The sequence below is a fragment of the Xiphophorus maculatus genome, chromosome 18 (assembly GCF_002775205.1).
Source record: "Xiphophorus maculatus strain JP 163 A chromosome 18, X_maculatus-5.0-male, whole genome shotgun sequence".
Taxonomy (NCBI): domain Eukaryota; kingdom Metazoa; phylum Chordata; class Actinopteri; order Cyprinodontiformes; family Poeciliidae; genus Xiphophorus; species Xiphophorus maculatus.
Genome location: NC_036460.1, coordinates 28321138 through 28342619, shown reverse-complemented (window position 1 = coordinate 28342619; position 21482 = coordinate 28321138). Strand labels below are relative to the sequence as shown.

Genomic DNA, 21482 nt, shown 5'->3' with positions numbered 1-21482 from the left:
TGCCGTTATAAAGCTGTTTTTCCTGTATTTTCACCTCCTTATGACAGATAAGAAAATCTTTCACAAGCAAAATCTTTTCTCTCTTCCAACAACAGTCGGACACCCGTAGATTTTTTATGCCGGCCATAAACGCAACAGCGACACACAAGAAAAATGTGACAGTAGCAACAATGACCTTTAGTGTCAAGATTATTTTTTCAGTCAGCAAATTTATTTGCCTGGTCTGTCAGACGCAGTAGCAGGTTATCTGTCCAAGTCTATAAGCTCTTTTTATTTCTTTTTTTTGTTAACAGTTAATGTGTAACCGGAGTGCGAGGGGGGAATCGTTTCCTTCTACCTCGTGTACGGATCGATGTTGGCGTGGTTTCGCTAAATGGGATCTTTGTCAGGAGAGCGACGGATCTCATGCAAAGTGGAGCAGAAACGAGGAGCTGAAACTACTGACAGAGTCGTACTTTATTAAAGTTGCCCTTCGCTTTGCCGGGGGGGTTTTTTGTCCCAAAAGGGCTTGAAATTACGAAACCCCTGTGATACAGTCGTCCCATCGCTCCTCCACAGCCACAGCTGTCACACTTTAATGCTAAACTCCGACGTTTCCACGAGTGAATAGCCTGTTTTTACTCTAAACATGAACTTTGACATCAGAGGGCTTCGCGGGAGCTCCTCTGAATCCACCGTTCTTGTTTAAGTCAGCTTTTGAACAATTAAGAGTCTGGATCCACGCCACCTAATGCGAAACCAGAGTTATCTATTATTTCATGAGTAAAGAGAATAAACTTCACAGTCAGTTGACCGTAACTTCGGCCTTGTTACCCTGTGCATACTCGAAGGTTTAACAGTTTCCTTCTTCGCCGAGACAGAGGATGTGAGTGTGTCCTGGTATTTTCCTTTTCCTTATTTAAAATAAGGAAAAGTACAACAGCTCCTTAAATGCTTTAATTTTAAAAAAAAAAAGCTGTTTCCATTACTAATGTGCTCAAATCTGTCGCTATTCTGCTAATGTCGAAAAACACAATTTTGCAGTTGCGGCGTTTGCATTAAATAAGAAATTAAGCTAAAATCACACGTTTTAAAAGTCATTAAAATCCTGGAAGCGACGAATGTTACATATATCAGAGGAGACATTAGCGTCTCATCCAGGCGTTGGACAACAAACGCCTTGTACCTGGGAGCGGCTACTTATGCAGCGTTTTGGGGGAATTGTAGTCAGGGAATTTTCCAGAAGAGTTCTGGATGCAACATGTTCCAATGACACAACTTTTTTTTATGAACTGCATGAGGCTGTGAGAGCTCCACATTGTCCGTAAAAAAGAAAAACAAACCTTCATCCTCCTACTGCTTCCTGTCGTCGTCTTTGTCGTTTTCTCCAGTAGCAACATCCAGTTGTTGATCACGTGACTCACGTGATGTGAAAAAAGTGTCTCCATTGCAGGAAATCCATCTATTTTTATACGGCCACAAAAAAAGCCACCTCATCCTAGCTCAAAGAACTTTTTTGAAAAAAACTTTTGTTTTTTTCAAAATTGCCGTGTTTCCATTAATCAAATTTATTGTCGTAATTTCAATTTGCCCAATTTTACGGCTAATGGAAACACAGCTAGTGAGTTAGTAAACTTTGTAAGAGTGTAAAACATTTAACAACAATGTCTCATCTCAGAATGGGTAACGAAAGCCGTAATTAGGACACTGATAATGCACTTATTTAAATTTTGGTTTAAAACCACCAATAGCTGTAGAGACCTGATTGTATTCTTTTGCATTAATTACCGTGAGCAGTGTGACTGACGAGACACTGAAGTGATGTTTGAACATTTTGTGGTTGGGAAACCTGAACGGATAAGTTGTGTTCTCAGTCACCGAAATTTAAAACAATGGTCGTTACGAGGATTTTTCAGGATTTCCCAGACGGTGCAGTAAGGAAAAAAAAAAAAGTTCCAAATCTCCTCCCCTCCTTTCCCTCCTCTCCCTCTCTCCCCACCTGTGGTGGACTCTGGCCGGCTGTCTCCACGCTCCTCTGCTCATCCCTAAAATTAATTCATCCGCACATCTCTGTCCCAAGAACACCACATTAACCCTGACCACAGGAGGCATCCTGATGGAAAAAATGTCCCTCTCTGAAACATCAGGTTGACCTTTCCACCTCATAATCTCTATTTTCTTCTCCCCCCTCCCTCCCGATCCCTAGATGTCAAGTCCCCTCCCAGGTTTTATGCCATCTCTTAAAACCTTAAAACTCAAAAAACTTGCAAAAGGTACTGCTGTGCTGCTATAAGTTGGTCATATCCCACCATAAACGTCGGAGCCATCGCTATGCGGTTGTGGTCAGGACGTATTTTTAAAGGGACACGCCACATTGACTGCTTTCTGGAGGACAGAGGAAGTGTAATTGGGGGTCGTTAGTGGTTGCCCTCGGCCGGTCAAGCAGGGACGGTTTGCAGATTGAGACATGGTGACTGAACAGTCCCACCACCTGGATCAGCGTCCCCTACCTGTCTGACTTCCTCACCCCCTCAACCTGCCTGACCTTCATCACCCAACCTCTGCGGGACATCGCTGGACCCCCACCCACCCTGTTTCACTGCTCCTCTCACCAACATACACACAAAGGCTGGCACCACCGTCATCTTTGGTTTCTGCCTTGTCCACAAACCTTGAGTCAGGGCCAACACGACTGCAATCACATAAAAAAGTCTCTTTTATAACATCTTTAAAACTCTGTCAGAGCAATCTAAAGCCCATCACTTAACTTGCTGACCTGTGCCTCCTTGTTGCCAGTCAGAATATGCTCATATTCTCCTTCAATTAAAGCGGCCTTATCACTGGCTCAGGATACTTTATAACAACTTTAACCTTCCTGGGTCTTTGACCATTTTTTTAATTGTATTTTTAGCGTAGTATCGGCTCTGTTGATTCACATGGAGTAAATCAGCCAGGCTGTGTAATTTGGCTGTGCTCCTTCAAAGTTTTCTGTGCCACTGGTTGTCTTTTAAAAAGCCAATTTACACTATCATTGAGATTTTAATTTAAATCTTTTTATTATTATTATTTGGTTAAAGTCCCTCCAAAATTAAATTTTTACTGTTTTCTAGTAAAAAGTTTAAAAAATAAAATAAAATAAAATTGTTTTGTTTTTTTTTTGACACAAAGCATCTGATCTATCAATTTGCATATATGTCATGGAAAAAAAATAAAGTTTTACATTTTTTTATGATTGCACAAACACCCCCCCATAAATTGTTTAACAACTTTGGACAAACATAAAAATAAAATAAAAAATTATGAGAATTACTGCTGTTACTTTTTGAAAGACCCTCGCTTGGGTTTTGTGTTGTTTTATTTCTCCTTTCTAAAACACCTGAGCTTCGTTTCAACTACAAATCTGCGCAAATCCTTGTCTATGTTCTGCTAATGTCGAAATAACACAATTTCACAACTGCGGTGATTCCATTAAGTAAGGAATGAAATGAAAATCATGTAAATAGGCTTGTTCACGCGATGAGTATTTAAAAATTACAACGGTTTTCTGAGATACATTCATAACAAGCTAGCGCTCGTTATCTACCGCAGAGAAGACGTCGGCGTCTTATTCAGGCGTTAGAAAAACACACGAAGCGTCTTTTGTTCTGAGCTGCCATGAAAAACCAGCAGTGGTGGATCTGGAACCACCGCTGAACAGAACAAGAGTTAAACTGAGAAATCCACATAAACTATTTCTACATAGCGACAAGAAGACAAGTCAAATAAATGGTAAACTAAACTGATGAACCAAAGTTAGCTAAACTATGCTAGCTCCAGCTAAGTTAAGGAAAGGTAAAATGGTCTATAATGGTGAAATGATGCAAAAAACAACAAAAAAAGCACACTAGTTGTCAAACCTTACATGTGTATATTTTATTTTAATATTGATAAGCGCCCCTTGTTGTTGGTTTAAAGCTAAGGTTTCATTTTGGAGAGCAGGATGCCTCTGCAGTTTCACAGTCGGTCTCATAAAGACCTGCTTTGCTTTATTGCCCCGTTGCCCAATGTCACATGCCTTCAGTACTGGGATATGATCCGGGATGAGGCAACAAAGTACTGAAACGCAGCACGCTCCCCCCCTGCTACCTGTCCCAACTAAAACATTCAGAATGTGTTGAAAACTCCCTGAGTTGTGGACAAAAACAACCCTAATCTACTCTGGATTATCATGGACGAGTCTGTGTCGTTACTTTCTCTGCATATTTGGAGGCGACGTGCGTTTCCTTTTTTTTTCCTTGGAAGATATCAAAGTCACTCTGAATCATCAAGAGGCCCCTCACATACGCAGCTTTTATAAATCATATTTTCACGATAAGCTGATTACCTTACCCTTGACAGCAGCGCAAAGCGAAGGCAGTAAAGGAGCGGATTACGAGGTGATGGTCCATAAAGGGTTTGGCTCAGATAAGACGCTCTGTGTGAGGAATAGTGGAAATCTGTTCTTCTTTTTTATTTTATTTTCTCCTGAAGCTCGACACGTTTAGGAGAACCTCCGAGTTCGTATTCACCTTTTATTTTTATTTTTTTTTCATGTTACAAAGTAGGATTTAATCAGAAGCAAACTTCATTTTCTGCTCACTGCTGTGTCCGAGTCCAAGGTCATAAAAGTGTCGCGGCCCATGAAAGGCAACCATTTCCGACCTTTGACCTTGCTCCTTAGTCACGCAGGGATGACCGCCAAATCCCTTTCAGCCTATGCATTATGTATCCATTTTGGGAAAAAAAGTATGTTTGATATCTGCTTTGTACATGAAAACATTAAAATCGTGACGTTCCGGGAAAAAAAAACAAGCGACGATTCCCGTTTTAAGCTCCTGACTCAACGCCTGCAGTCACGGTGAAATTCCTCCGCCTTCTTAATCTTCGGAATGACCCTGTTACTGAGCCTAATGGCATATGAGTGATACCACACCTGAGTGAAATCGTGTGTGTGTGGAGAGGGTGACCGCTTCGGCAACTTCCCGTAACGCAAAGCAAACTTTCATCGGTCGCCGTCTATGTGGAGGAAGCCATTAGAACAAACTGCTCTCGGGTGCAGCAAAGCAGACCCGGGGGGCCGTGGGCGTTTATGACCCACATCACCTCTAGGTGTCCTGCAGCGCAAGGACAAAATGGAGAGTGGACGCACATTCTTCATCCACATAGGGCATTTCAAAATAGAAAGAGAAACCTCTCTTCTTTTTTTGCCTTTTAGTGCTTTTTAATTTACAAGGAAGTAAACTGTAAATAAAATATCCATCCTTTTGACATTCAGTTGACTTAATATCACCCCCCCCCCCCCCCCCCCCCCCCCCGCCTCCCAATAATCTGAAATCTTGTGGATCTTGGATTGAAATTCCTTGTTGGAATGGATTACTGTCAGTGGGATGAAAGGTCAAACATATAAGGGGTGTGGTCGCCCTCTTGTGGTCTAAATGTGGAATAGCAGAGCTGAAAACAATCTAAAGAACTTTTGACGTATTTGAGCGTTTTCATATTTCATTGAGGAGCCATTTTTTCTTCATTCAGCCTTTCGAACACAGAAATATTGTACGACTAAACCGATTCTTTGTAGCTTTTGCTGTATCATCATGTTGTTGGGATGTTTGTTAGCATGTCTGTGTTTTGTCTGTCTATCATCTCTGCAGCTGCGTGCTGTGCGGCTGCATGTTATGGAAGAAGATTAGGATTAGAGCTCCGGGAGGGGGGAGGAATTCTGAGATTAAAGTTCAAATTCAAAGGGAGCCGGGTGAGCCATGGGAACGTTCTTGTTCATTTATGTCACTTTGTGTCGTCTTTGTAACGTCTTCGTCATTCTTTGTGGTCAAAGCAGAAAAAGGGGATAAAATTGTATTGTCGATGCTTCAATTTTTCACGACTGTAGAGTTTGACAAGAACATTTAACCCATAAAATAAGTGAGGACTCTTTATATTTTCAGTGGACCCGATCCTCTTCCGTAGCATGTAGTTCTGTACTGTTCAAAGTCAATACTGCCATTAATGCTAACATCTTAGCAAGCTAGTAAACATCCTTTATGACGTCTAGTTTGTCTGACATTCTTGTTTTTATGTTTTTTTAAAAAAAAAGTTGTTCATATTAAAAGTTTATCCTTTACATCTGCCTGTGTCCTGTGTTCTGTTTTAGGCCAAGCATCTCCTTACGGCCTCAAATAAAACTGCCGTTCATATTCAACTGTGCAGTTTCCAGAACAATTGGAGGCTTAAACTAAGGCAATTTTCAGCCCAGCGGATATGTAATCACATTTAGATTTGTGTGAATCTGTGTGAGTAACAGCGGTGCAACATTCCCGCAACGTGATTGCACGGTGCGGCTTCCTGCAGAGGGATTCCTCACGATGTTTAGGTTTCATATATACTAGATGGGTCGCGTTTCGTGCACACAGGCGCACAGCGAGGCGCATCGCGCACCTGAGCCGCCGTCGGTTTCCGACAGGAATTTCCTGCTGTCAGGATATTAATCGTCCGCTTTGAGGAAAGTCCTGTGCAGCTTCCAGCGTTTCTTTCTTTTCTTTGAGTGTGTTTCTGCATCAGCAGCTCAGGCGCAATACGCGGAGAAGCTGGTCCGGTTTTACTCTCCAGACGGGATTTAATGTGCTTTTGTGTGACCTTCAGCCATTTTAATTCTGAACTAGAACCATCTAAAAAAGAACATTTTTACCATTTCTTAAAAATTGCATTATGTCTTGCCAGTCACATCAGAAAGTGGAAGGGTCATTTGGTAGAGATTCATTACACACAGAGTCAAATATTTCAAGCAGTTTTAATGATTATGGCTTATAGGTAAAGAAAACCACAGAAAATTAGAATATTACGTAAGTCCAATCAAAAACAGAGCGGGAATGCGATATTTGTAGCCAATGTTTATTGTTCCTCTGTGTGGATGGATTTCACTTGACAATCCTCTGAAGACTGCGGGTTTCCCTGTTCCTTCTTCCTTACACTCAGTTGACTATGAGATTCAGAACAACGAAACAACCAGCTTCTCCAGCAATGAGTTTTGTGGCTTTCCTTCCTCATGAACGTTGTCAATAGCTGCGTTCCCATTAGAAATGTGCCCAAAACCTTCTCCATAATTCGGCTAATGTCGACAAAACAACGTCATTTTGCAATTAGGGTGTCTACATTAAATTAGATACGCAATAAAATCAAATGTGAATAAGTTTGTTCACACGATAAGTCATTAAAAACATGCTACGCCATTGTCTTTCAAGTACTTCCTGTCCACTTCTTCTTCGTGGTTTGCGCCAGTGGCAACATCCGGTGACTTGGGTGATGTGAAATAAAGTGTTTCCTTTGCAGTTTTACAAAATAAACCAATTTCGACACGGTCATAAAACCCACCTAATCCTAGTGATTTTTTTTTATTGAAACGCTAGAATTTTATTTTATTTTTTTCAAAATTAGCCTGTTTCCATTAAGCAATTTATTTTCGTAATTTCAATTGTTAGGTGTCAGTGGGAACCCCGGTTAACGAAGAAAAGTCTTCCCCACTTTTCTACCCGGGTGGTCCAGAGATAAAGACAGCTTGAAGTCTTTGCAGGTGTTTTGAGTTAATTAGCTGATTATGACGTCATGAGTTTCCATTAACAACCTTCTTCAGTATTTAAATTTTCCGACCCGCTAAACTTTGGGTTTTCTCTATCTGTAAGCCATAAAAGTAAAAATTACAGAAAAAATCCGGGCTGGTAATCTATCCCTCTGTGTGTGAAGATTGTTAGAAATATTCCACTGCTTGTTTACTTGTTTGTTTGTTTGTTTGTTTGTTTGTTTTTTAACTTGCTTTAAAAATAGAATAAATCCTGTGGAAAATTAACGATTCAAAGGCAGATTTTGCCAGCCTACAAGGTCATATTTCCGCTTCCAAACATTTTTTGTGCAATGAATTATCACAAAAAAATAAAATAAAATGAAATAAATAAAAAAAATCACATACACACTTCAACCTACACACGAAATGCGCCCTTATTTTTCCCAACATCCCTCATGTTTGAGCCTGAGTCATGTGCCTCCTTGTTATGTCGGTGTTATGTCCGCCCACTGGTCATCTCGCAGACTATGAGGCATCAGCAGAGCGCAAACATCCACAGCATCAATGGGAGCTTCATGGAGGACGGGATTTTAAGGCTTCGAACTGTTTGGGTTGGAAATGTTTTGGTAAATCAAACAAGAGAGAAGCGTAACATGGAGGGTTTCATGAATAGATTAGTCACAAAAACAGAAACTTTACGTGGCATTTAGAGTCGCTGTTTCCTCAGATGTAACAAGTTAAACAATTGTTGGGGGTTTTTGTCAATTAAATGATTAAGATTTTTTTTTTTAACCCACCTCAAGAGGGTGTTTTTTTTGTTTTGTTTTTTTTGTTTTGTTTTTTTTGCGTGAATGTGTCTTTAATTTGACAGCAGGCCGGGTCGGTCATCGCCTCCCAGTCAATTATCTGTGCGGTCTACATGTGAACGTGTTCTGGCCATAAATTACAGCGACGTGTGGGAAGATGGGCGAAGGCGGCCAGAGGCTATGAAAGAGAACGCAGGCAGGTATGTGGGGGACGGAGGTGCTAATGGAAAGAAAAAGAAAAAAGAAGAAAATCAAACTAAAGAGCTCAATGCCGCGCTGCGAGTTTGGCAGAGAAGCAGACAGGCTTCTGACGCATTCAAGTCTGAGGTAACGTGAGGCCAGCAGGGTGCGACTTGTCTGTGAGGCAGACGAGCTTTGATTCATGATTCAGTCCTGATTGCATTTTTTTATTTATTTCTGATTGTGAAACACCAAAGTGTCCACTTTAAAAGATGATTAGAGTCCGATCAGAGGGAAAATACGTAAAAAAGACTAAAGACTTATGCAAAGTTTTTTGTTTTTTTTTTTCAAATCAGATGTTTTGAACAAACATGTTCAAATTAGAAGTGCAGAACGTTCTGCACAATTCTAAATGGGAAAACCTCCTGAGCACTTGGGAAAAACACAAACTGAGCTTTTCTTTTAATAACCGGTGTTCCCGTTTCTATTTGGAGCAACTGCGTAGAATCTCTCAAAAAGATAGCAAAGTAATGCGAGGAGGGATTATACATTTTTTCCAGAAATGTGTATATTTTTTAATCAAAGTTGCATGATTTATTAAGTCAAACATGTTGGTGTGGCGTATAGATGTTTGCTGCCGACTTGCTGTAGCCATGAATTGTGGTCTCAGATTGTAAATCCTAAAGTCAGTCTGTTTGTGATGTGAAGCTCAAACACAACTGTGATCTGTAATTGGACGAAGATCTAAAGCACAACAGCGCAGTTCACTTCTGAATGTGAAAAAAACCCAGTGCAACTGTTTTGCACTGAACTTTTCCCACTGAGCTCCTCCAGACTAGCGGCAGCAGCAATTAGCACCGGGTGGAACTTTGCGTATGCTGAGCTCGTCATACGAACTACTCCTCAGTCCAACGCTCCTCAGAAAGGTTGTGGACGGCATAATGAGGAGCACTGGAGTAGGCGCTTCTTAAAGAGACAGAGGCCTAATTTTAAGGTGACAAATTCCAAAGTCAAATTTCTTTTAAGTCATGTTTGATACATACAGCCACTGAAGGTAACATACTTACTTTATTGTGCTATGAAATGGCACTAAGAGCCTGGAAAACACATAACACCGCCCCTTTAAATCTGATGGAGCGGCTGCTGCATGACTTTATACAGGAAGTTCATGATGGAAAACCGTTTGGTGTGGATGAATTAAACCAATTTTCTGTTTGAAAATATTCCTGGCAATGACGTTTATAAAAACATATCATAAATGCTTGGCGACAGTTGTCGCGGCAAAGGCTGGCACTCAATAATGGATTTACAGAAGGCCACAATGATTTTCTTTTTTTTTTTCTCGATAGTATCTAGTATCTAGCCTTGTGCTTACAATAAGAAATGTGTGAGAAAACAGCAAAAACACAACCGGCTCTGTGTGTGTGTGTGTGTGTGTGTGTGTGTGTGTGTGTGTGTGTGTGTGTGTGTGTGTGTGTGTGTGTGTGTGTGTGTGTGTGTGTGTGTGTGTGTGTGTGTGTGTGGGTGGGTGGGTGTGGGTGTATTAAGATCGTGTTCCCCAGTGTGGCTTCATGTCTGCCAACGTCTCTGGTTTCAAACTTTGTAACAGGAGAAAATCATGGCAGTGCAAGAGGCTAAGTACTTCAGTTAACCCCCAGAGTATCTCATTTCATCCACTTTGACCTCAGTCTGTGTCTACAAATTATTCATTAATCCCCTTTAATTTATTTGCTTTCTCAGCTCTGTTGACTCTGTGAACTATTGTTTCCACAGATTCCCAGCTGGGCAGCAAGTAAATGTATCGAAACTAATAGAAAAGTACCAGCATGCCTGTCGTCCCAGTGTCAGTAAAAAGTATTCAGAGTGCAAATAAGATGTCTTTTTTTTTCTTCTCCTGCGTGTGTTATGGTAGGTTGAATTATGCTCAACGACTGAATATGACTCTTTCCATTTGATTATTTTTCTGTGCATGCACAGTTTACTCATGCCGTCACGTGCGCCTCGACACTGACACATGACCTGACCGCTCCAGGGCTTAGTTTCATCGGCTAAAACTCCGACACGGTTTGTGTGCAAACACGAATCATGCGTACGCACGTTTCCACGCCAACCCGAAGCTCCGCCACTGAACGTAGGCGTGCACATCAGCGCAATTAGCCGGTGTAGTGAAGTAAACATAAACAAATGTAATTTGTGCCGCATTAGTTGGGGAGCAAAACGATTATATGAAGAACAAAATGATTCAATACGACATCTCGGCGTATAATCACCGCTGACTGGTAGATTATGTAATTCTTTAAATAAACTCAGGAATAGTTTAGAAAAATATATGTTTTTACAGATTTTGCAAAAGTAAATCTTCTATTATCAACACTGCAACCTCCATTAAACCAGAAATTCTTATAAATACTTTATATTCATTTTAAATATATTTGGCAGTTGAATTAGACCTGCAGTATGTAACTTTCATAATAAATGTGTTTGTTACATTTTTGGTAAAACTGTCACTTTGTTGTGATAGTAAAATATGAGATCGATAATCTGTGAAAAGTTCAATCTCCTCCACCTCCTCCCTGTTCTGCTACTGATGTCTGAAGAAATGCGCCACTCCCAATCGAAAGCAACCAATCAGAGTCAGGAGGAGGGTCTTAGCGCTGCCAGTAGGCCTCATGAACTCGCTGCTAAACGTGCTAATGGTGGAGAAACAACTTACCTTTACAGGAAAAATGTTTATCTGGCCATGCTAACTAGACTGAGCATTCATAACAGGCTATGCTAGCTGCAGCGCCACACGAGATTGTGATTGGCAGCGCTAAGACCCGCCTCCTAGCTGATTTTTCTTTTTTTCCAAGTTGGCACTGGTAGCACTGTGATTTTTTTTCACAGATTACCTGTCCCATGCCATACTGTCACAACATAGAGACAGTTTCAACAAATAAGGGGGAAAAAACATTTCTATAGACGTTACATACTGCAGCTTTGACTTTGAGTCATGCCTCAAGCACCAGTTCTTCACAAAAGTGAGTGAAAAATCGGCTAAATGGTCCCATTTTGTCAGCCATACGGGTTAACAGTACAACTCTACGGCCCCTGGTGTCACAGTTACATGGCTCATGCTCCTCATCTCAGAGTGGACATCTGACACAAAGGTCCATAGCAACAAGCTATGGAGCTTTTCCCATTTATTCACAGTAAACACAATAACCAGTTGCTGCTGACACGCTGTTGAGCCCTGCAGCTTTCACAGATGAACGCTAAAGCCGTAAATAGAGCGTTGTTTTGTGATCCAGTTAGCTAACACTGCGTGATGTGCCCTGTTGTTTCCTTCTGTTGCTTTCATTGCTTTGCTCGACGTCTCTTGGTTTTCTGAATTTTCTCGCAGCTTAAACAACAACGTTCAACAAAAGCGTGTTTGAATATTCCTAATTCCAGAAACTGCCCTTAAACTGCCATTAGTTTGATCTCAGTAGATGACTTACTGTACATGCTCCGGGATAAGCATGAAAAAACAATAATGACATTGCTGCATCAATTATTCAAACAATTTGAACAATTAAATAGCAAATACTGAAATAGCACATTTTTATAAGAAAAATATCAGAGAATGTTGCCTACTAGCAAACACTGAAGTTAATGTTAGCCACAGCGTTTAAAGAAAGTGAAACTCACCTTCGTATCTCGGCGATTCTCTGGATTCGGTACATTTTGGGGTCTCGGGTTACTTAAAAATATACCACAAAAAATTGTGTTTTTGATCACTGCATCTATTGAAGGACTCTTTGAACTCCCAGGAAAATATGTCTCTCATGCCCATATGCATGAAATCCCACACAGTATTACGAATTTCATTGTTGCTTATGTTGCTTTAAATTCGACCCCGTAACACAGAGGTTCCCAAAGTCCCAGGTTCAACCCCGTAACAAAACCACTATGTTTGTAACAAGAAATGGAAATATCCATGCGTCTTGGTAATACAACATGCAAATATAGTTTAAAAATGATGTTTTGAAAAACATCATTTTATGTTTTTTGGACGGAGGTTATAATGAAAAAAAGAAATTAATATATGTTTCAAAGAGCATTCTTTACTTTTTCCCAAACAACAATGAATATCATTTACTTGCGTAACAAAGTTGAAAGGTCGAGCTTGACGAAGACGATCTATGGATAAAAATAATCAAATATAGGTGAGAAACTTTCCTAACACTTCAATCTCTTTTACAGTGTGAGCGAGAAAAGACTTAAGTGATGTCACTTCCAGGGTGCTGAGGAAATTGGACTGAACCATTATATATAAAAAGGAGGGGTTGGTCTGCTGTTTCGGGGTTGAACAAAACTGGAGGGACATGATTAAAAAGTGCTATTTTATAAATAATTCATGTATTTTTCTCATATTTCTCTTATTTAGGTTAAAGTATACCAAAAAATGTTTATAATGGTACAAATAACGTGCAGTTACTGGCTATTTTTATTTGTTTTACATTCAGTGAAAAATGAACATTGGTCAGTGGGGGCATGCTCATTTGGCTGACCTCTACGCTTCAGCAACCCATAACATTTTTCAAAACAGAATTTTTTTAAATATCTTTGCATGTCATATTACCAAGACACATGGATATTTCCAATTCATGATTTTCTAACAAAAAAAAAAAAAAATGTGGTTTGCATTATATGAAAATATTTGAGATAAACCTGTGAGACACAAAATGCACCGAACTGAACCGGACGTCTCCCTTTGTCTACCCAAAATCTAAAAAAAAACAACATTTTTATATTGTTCTGCATTTTGAATCCTTGCAAGGTCTGCTCTAAGCTGCTTTTTATATTGACAGCATGTCATATTTTATTCTTATTTTATCTTGTCTACAATTGCTACGCAGTGGTGGATGTTGTGTGTCTTGTCTCTATGCTGCTGTAACTGCGAAATAATTTCCCTGCTGGGATGAATAAAGTAATTCTATTCTATTTTATTCTATTATTAATCTTATTTTATTCTTAGCCAAATGGCACATTCACAAATGCCATTACACTAATCAAAAACCACTTCTTTCCATTTTTGAACATGAGGTCAAACAAAACATCAAAACTATTGGAAATCCCTCCAATACCAAACCTATTAAAACATGCTCTTTGTGCTCTCTTTAATGTATTTATGTAATGTTATGGTGAGGTATTGTCTCAATGTTTGGACCCCCCTGGCGGGCATTATACCACACTGCGTTTGTACTGTTATGTAATCTGGTTCTCAATAAAGATGTAAAAAATAGTCCTAAACTGACAATCACTTTGGACTATCAAAATAAGAGCAACACATACCCTACAAAATAAAATCCTTCACATTTTTCACAGCAGGTAACTGCTGTTTTGAGTATTATATAGCTGGTTACACCCAAACACTGCTATACATGGGATTAGTGTGGCCCTTTAAAATGAAGCTTACTGAAAATTTCAAAATAAAAGCATCCATATCTACGGAAGAGGATTAGGGCCACCGAAAAAAAAAAAAAGAATTCTGACTTTAATCTCAGAACTTTTTTTTTTTTCGGTGGCCCTAATCCTCTTCCGTAAATATCCCTACTTCTTTCCATAAAACATGGAAAGAAGCAATAAACAAATGCTTAGTTTATTCCATAAAATAAGCATTTTAGCTATTATTTTAGCTATTTCGTTCTCCCAGGTTAGTGCAGATTACCTTCATATAAATTCCTCCTTCAAAATACTTGTTTTTTTTTCACAAATATTACATTGACACAAACATATTATCTTGCTTGCACTAAGAAGCAGTAACTAATCGGAATATCTGGCACCACCTGGAAATGTTTGTCGAAAAAGTTGGACTTTCTGAAACGCTCATCTAATTAGCCAGTTTACAAATGTAACAATAGAAGAGTTATCTTCTAAAAAGTGTTTTTGTTTTATGTTATTAACCATGGCAATTAGCTTTAGCACAAAGAAAGGCAATGACAAACTAAAAGTCAACAATAATTTTTTTATTTTATTTTATTTTATCCGGTTTATACAGTTTTGGTTCTGTAGCAACCTACTGGATAAATCTAATGAAGTGCAATTGTACTCAAGCCAGTTACAGTTGAGAGCAATGACAGGCACAAGTTTTGTGCAAATTTAACAGCATCGGAACGGCTCCTACACATACACCGCAAAGAATACATGCCAGAGGAAAAACAGCGCTAAATCAGTTTACTTTCACAACAGTTAGGAAGACGTTCCATGACAAAAAAATAAGAATTAAAAATCAATCCAAGGTTAAGACTTTGATTAAACATTTCACCCACAACTGACAAATGGGGAACGATAACTTAGTAAACATTCAGTCGTTATGCACAGCGAGAAATGCGTGTTATCCGCCCCCACAAACTAAAATCCCTTCAACCTGTCCAGTCCAAAAGTCCTCAATTCAAAATACTATAGCTTTTTTTTTTTCTTTTAAAAATTAATTATATTGACATTACAAAACTAAAAGCCTAAACGCTGTAACGGAAAGGGTAACAGATTAACCTATCTGGCTTTTTTTTTTTTAATTTTTTTAAGGAGTTGACATTTAAAATGATTTGTCCGGCAAGACACTGGCCACTTAAACTAAAACTTAAGGTGCTGCAACTTTAAAGGCATCACAAGCCACATGAGACAACACAACTATCTGAAACGCATGGGTGGTGGTAGCCTCGTTAAAACTGAACCTCATCTGTTCATCTAATCCGGCTATATCGCAATAACTGGGACAAGACGCATGTTAGCGACGTCCAACATCCACGTACTGTAGAGAAGAAACAAGAAAAAAAAAAGCTTATTATTTGCCTCCGAGAACAGATTTACGTAGAGTTTTTGAAGCAGTAAAAACCTCCCAAACATGCAGTGACGCAGGATCATGAATAAGATCTAGGTAGGTGAATTCTGGTAACCAGTCTGTAGTCTTAGAACGCGGACGTTACAGGCTAAGGTCTGCTTGTGCGAGCCCTAAACGCTCCATCCTTCACAGTGAAAGTTTACGATTTTGACAAACTTAAACCTCTCTGGAAATGCCTGCACTCGCTCCAGTGCCTCCTCCAGAGTGTGACGTGTGTTCGGCAATGTGACATCTTTTCTGAACGCGGCTGCTAAAGTTCCACCCTCGGCTGGAGATTGATCGAATATTGAAATGAAATCAAACCCTCCGAACCCTCAAAAAAAAAAAAAAAAAAAACAGATCTTGTTTCCCGTGCGGTAGGGATGACATAATTTCCTACATATTACTTTTTTTTTTTCTCTTTACCTTGTTCAAGTTTTTCCATGATCAAACTTAAATTTTTTTTTTTTTTAAGATGAATCGTCGTGCACGAGGTTTAACGTCACGATTTAAAACACGAGTTTGTCATAATGGGGTTCTGGCGACGCCACGTGATGAAGGAAAGCAGATGAACCACTACATTCTACAGCTTTCCTGTATAGTACAATCAAGGGCCACATTGAAATCTCTCACAACCTAGGATCAACAAAAACTACTTCAAGTTGCCTTCGAATGGCAACTATCGAAAAGTAAACTTACTGTAACATACATATTATATAAGTGTTATAGTCCATGCAGTTTGCGCACGGCAAATTTTGCATCGTTATGGTATGTCATAAGTGTTATGGGAGACATCAGCCACCAGTGCATTTCCGATGTAGGTTCAGGGAGAAAAACTCCTCGACACACATCAGAAACTCAGCCGGACTTGAAGAGCAAGATGGCCACCTGGCCCAGGTAGAAGTAAATAAAATGCTTCGTCTCGTGGGTGACGTAGCTGCCAAAGTTCCTCCCAACGATGCAGTGCCAGGTGGGGTTGTACTTCTTGTCAAACTCCTAAAAAGAGACGAGGGGAGAGGATTAACGGCTGGGTTGTAGATGTTCACGGCCAAGAATGTGGCGGCCATAGAAGATACAGGGGAAAGCTAGTTTTTAGCATTAGCAGATTTTAATTTATTCACACACACACACAAGATTGCATTGAAGTGGAGGAAGGAACCTTCTTTTTTTGACAACCTTTTGCATTAAAGCTGAAGTATGTAACTTTTATTAAATAATTTGTTTATATATATTTGTTAAAATTATCATTGTGTTGTGACAGTATCACAAAAAACAGATAGCCTGAAGAATAAAAACAGAGTACTTCTGCCTTTTCCCAATGCTGACTGGAGAAATATGCCACTCAAACAACCAATCACAGTCAGGAGGAGGGGTTTGTCGTTGCCAATCATCCGTACTCAACCCCCTTTACTCACACAACTTAGCTAAGGCTAGTTAGCATAGCCACCGATGATGGTGGATAAAGATTTCCTGAATGGTAAGTTGTTTCTCTACCATTAGCACGCTAATCATCATTGATTGACAGCAACAAGACCCTCCTCCTGACTCTGATTGGTTGATTTTGACTGTATATTTTCAGATAGCAGTAGTAGGAGGTGGAGGAGCTCCATTTTTTTCCACAGATTATCCATCTTAAATTAAACTGTCATGACTTGGTGACAGGTTTAACAAATATGGAAAAAACTAGTTTGGAAAAAGTTCCATACTGCAACTTTAAAACATCTTGCTTTCCAAAGTAAAATGTTACAAAAGCAGGTAGTCAATGAACTAATTTAATATTTAAAATAAGTATTTTAGTTCTTACGGATTTCCTGTTGTTTTTTTTTTTGTCACACTTAAAATTTTGCGTTTACATCAGAGAAACTTTACTGGAAAAACTAATCGCAACTTCAAAATGATTATTTTATTTATAAAGGGTTAAAAATAAAAGCTAAGGAAACCAACGTGGCCCTATGTGAAAAAGTAATTGCCCCTTCAACCTGCCACTTTTGACGGCAGCAACCATTTCTGATAACTGGCTGGGGATTCTGTTCCAGCACAGACACACACTGCATGTAAACTCAGACTTTGACTGGACGCCTCATGATTGTGTCCATTGAAGTATTTCATCCGGCTTTCACCAGATATTTTATCCCAGATGTAATACCCTACTTTCATGAACTTTGACTTTAACTAAGAAGAGTGAGGCCTACAGTGATCTAGATGTTGCTCTGCATTCTTTTCTGACCCCCTGGACGAGCAGTCGATGCACTTTTGGAGTCATTTTTGTAGCTGATTTTACAGGCCAGGCAGCAATCACGCCTGGCTATGAAAAGTAAAATTAAACCAAAAAATTATATAAAGTTCTTATTTGAAGCAGCATTTTCCAATGACAGTTTTTAAAAAAAAAAATCTAATTTAAAACTTTGTTTGATCTGAAACAAGAAAACAAGAACAGTATTTTAAAGGGTTAAATACTTTTCCCCCCCCACTTCAAATTGAGATAAAATTGATTCCATCTGCAAAGAGTAAAGGACGTTTTAATGTTCTAAACAAATCCCTTTACCTAAATTCACTTGAAGTGCAAGGGCTGCAGACCTTGGCAGTGTAAAAACAAAAACAAAACACTTTTGTGTGCGCTGCACATACAAAAGTATAAGCAGACATAAAAATGTCTCTCAATTACAGCTAAACTCAGGCGTATCACATTCCTTCCGGTTCACTCATTGTTGCCGCTGCCGTTTTCAAACAGATTTCACAAGTTATGCTTTTCTTTTAACTTTGGGCTTTTCTGTCCACTTTCCACTGTTTTCCTAACTTTACCCTAAAACTCAAAAAGTAAAAAAAAAAAAAAAAGAACAAAAAAAAAAGTTAAGCACTCGGAAGGACCAGTCTGAACATAACTTGGCACCCACGCGGACAATCATGATTGAATATGGAAAGGGCCAAAATGTCAGGCATAAGGAGCGGCGCGTTACTGCTACATGCTTACAGCAGAGCATCCAACACGAGACGGTGATGAAGGTCAGCAGACACACAGGCTGCCTGAGACGGATCAAACGAAGACAGCACTTGCTCAAATCAAAATTTAGGTCTGTCTGAACAGATCATTAAATCATGAGGCTATCCTGAACAGAGAGCGGACTCGTCAAAGTTTTGGGTGTGCTGATGTGCCCATTGCCATCTGTACCCGTCCCACATACCCAAACTGCTACTCATTGGAAACTCAAGCGTGAAAATTCATTAGTTATACCAAGAGTTTGAAGGGTTACAGATGGAAGAACGCGACGGTTCTTTGACGACGAGAGGTTCTACCGGCGCCTTGTGCAATGCGGTTCCTCCTCTACCTGTTGCTGCACGTTGCTCCCAGAGTTACTCTATGAAAAGCAGGACAGCAACAAGTAGTGCTACAAGGTTGAGCTCGTGTGATATATTCTTGTTTTAATAGTTAGACATAAAAAAATTTTGTTTCCCACACGAGGTTACGCCTGGTAATTCTGCCAGCTGCGTCAGTAGCTGTGCTTCCATCGCCCGTATAATTGCGCAAATTGCAATTACAAAAACACATTTGCTCAATGGAAACACGGCAGTTTTGGAGAAAAAAAGAAACAATACATTTTTTGATTCAAGGTTTTTTGCGCTAAGATGAAGTGGTTTTTCTGCCACATCGGAATTAGCGCATTTCAGCAAAACTGCGATGGAAACATTTTTTTCGCACCACACCAGATCTACACTACTGGCAGAAAATGACGAAGAAATGAAATGAAAATGAAATGAAATGAAATGACGAAGAAGACGACAGGAAGTGGAAGGAGGGTGACATCGCGTGAACAAATTTATTCACACGTGTTTCTTATCGCGGTTTTTTTTAACACAACGAAAACGTAATTGCGAAATTGTGCAGTTTTTTCCACACTAGCGGAATATCGACAAGTTTTACAGATGTTTGAAATGGAATCGCAGCTAGTAAGCTAGTGTCTGAAGACTTTCACTCACTTATTTGACTCACCGATTGTTAGATGCTCCAGCAACCGCCTGATAGCACAGTAGCGCTAAGCTCAATGGCAACACTTATCCCCTCCGGTGCTTACTCTACTCTTCAGCCATCGCTTTGCAAACTGAATCAGCCAAATACTCTGCTGATCTAAATGTGGACCAAATTATGTCCAAATTGGACCATCCCCTTAGGGAGTTCTACCTTTTTTGCCCAATGAGGACAGGTTTAAACTTTTGTAATTGGAATATTGGAAACATTCAACATGGCAGATTGTAAAATATGGGAAAAATTCCCAAGTTCTTGGTATTCATTTCCAGTGTGTTGCAGGGAAACACTTCTGATGACTCCATTTGATGTAAAACACGGCTCACCTTCTTGATGTAGGCAGCAATGTCCTTCTCTATGTTGTACTTCTCCATGGCCTGGGTGGCACAGTCCACGGCGTCCTGCTGCATGTCCTCGGACATGTCCGCGTTCTTGATCACCGCTTTCCTGTCGGTCATGGTTCAGGCTGCGTGCTGAGGAGGGAAACAGAAAGAGTTAAATAAAATAAAAAATAATAATGTCACTGCACGTGGTGGAGAAGAGGGCTCGAGGACGGCTTGTAGGCCAGCCAGATCATCGCAATTTCTCCAGTCACACGCAGAACGTAAAAGCCATTCTGCACAGCGGCTTTTCCAGCTGATCGTTTCGTTTCAATTTTCTACTTGGGGTTTCTGGAGGTTGTTTTTTTTTTTTTTACCAAACAGGGGGTTTAGTTTAGCAGAAATTTACAGTGAAACTTGATACAGGCGGAGTTAAATTACTTTCCTATAAATGCATTTGCATCAGAACCGCAACAATTATGAAAAGGTTTCTTTTTATACCCCAGCGTAGCAGACAGTTTAGAAAATAAACCAGTCCAAGTAGAATAAGCCCTCAAGCATGCATGAACGCGTACAGCTAAAAAAATAAATAAATAAATAAATAAAATAAGCACATCATCACAACAAGAATCCTAAATATGCCAAACCTTGAGAGTGAATGAATCTTCTAGATCAGGGCGGTGCAACTCACCTTTTCCTGCGCCTGTGAGGTGGAAGGAGGGCCCTCCGTTCAGAAATGTGGATTTTAAACGAGCCGGCGAGGGAAGGTGAAGATGCTGCTGCGGCTAATTGCTTTTTAAAGATTTACACAATAAGCATGAAGGTAGGTTGGCGCTGCGCTGCGCTGCTGTCCGCGGCGGCTCGCCCCTCCCCCTCCCCTCTCTGCTGCATGCCGCGCCCCGCCATTGGCTGCGGCGCTGCCTCCTCGCGCGGCGCGAGCGTTTTTCTCCAGCTCCTCTCTGCCGGCATCTTATTTCGTCCCACAATGCATCATTCACAGCATACGCCACCGACTGGAGGATGAAGTGGAAACCGGACCTCCGCTTGCTGGAAGGTGTCGTTTGGCTTTTGACAGCAGAGTCACAGCCGGGGCTCTTTGAAAACGTCACGGTAACCAAAAGGCCTTTTTTTTTTTTTTTTTTTTTTGCTGGACGATAAATTGTCCCAGAAACAATAGTAATTGTTTTGTTTTCGACACTGTTTTAAAGCAATGTATTGGTCATTGCGTAATAATGGAAGTTCGCCCTCTCCAAAACCAATGAACTTTAATTTTGTGGCTGGAACTGGAAGACATTTTAATTAGCCCAAAAATAAAGCACAACAGAAAACGACAAAAAGAAACGGAAATAAGAACGACACAAGCAGAAACCATAAATAAACATTACTTATCGCTTGAATGTAGATTATCGAGCTCATTTTAATTTATGATGCGATTAATTTCTTATTGCGACAGGCTTATTGAATATACTAGTCATGGCAGTAGGGCTGTGACTGACATCCTGTTTTGTTTTGTTTTTTATTTTGAAATTCGCAAAGGCGTGTCACCAGCAGAATAAAAACTTTCACACCATGAATGTGTCTGGGCAAGAATACAATCCTTCAGTAATATGTCATCAAACTCCAGGGAAAAACTTTACAACTAAATGAGATGTTTTACAGTTCTGGCCTGACAAACTATTTCGATATGTTGCTTTAATGCATAGGAAATTAATTGAGTTTGCTATAAAACAAAATGTACTGTTTTGGTTTATTTTTGAAAGGGCTG

General features: G+C 39.9%; 1 protein-coding gene across 1 annotated transcript; it reads right to left on the bottom strand.

Annotated features, from left to right (window-relative positions):
• Positions 1-14507: 14507 nt before the first annotated feature.
• LOC102236607 (dynein light chain 2, cytoplasmic) lies at positions 14508-20600 on the bottom strand. The gene is made up of 3 exons (XM_005810963.2): positions 20409-20600; positions 19724-19870; positions 14508-16372 (listed from the first exon to the last, which is right to left on the bottom strand). Exons 2-3 carry the CDS (start codon positions 19853-19855, stop codon positions 16235-16237), a joined length of 270 nt encoding a protein of 89 aa, XP_005811020.1. The 5' UTR covers positions 19856-19870; positions 20409-20600; the 3' UTR covers positions 14508-16234.
• Between the last annotated feature and the right edge of the window lie 882 nt (positions 20601-21482).

Excerpts from the sequence above, each read along its gene's own strand:
- LOC102236607 (XM_005810963.2), bottom strand. The coding sequence starts at position 19,855 with ATGACCGACAGGAAAGCGGTGATCAAGAACGCGGACATGTCCGAGGAC. Across the intron at positions 16,373-19,723 it reads TTGCTGCCTACATCAAGAAG|GAGTTTGACAAGAAGTACAA; the intron begins GTGAGCCGTGTT and ends GTCTCTTTTTAG.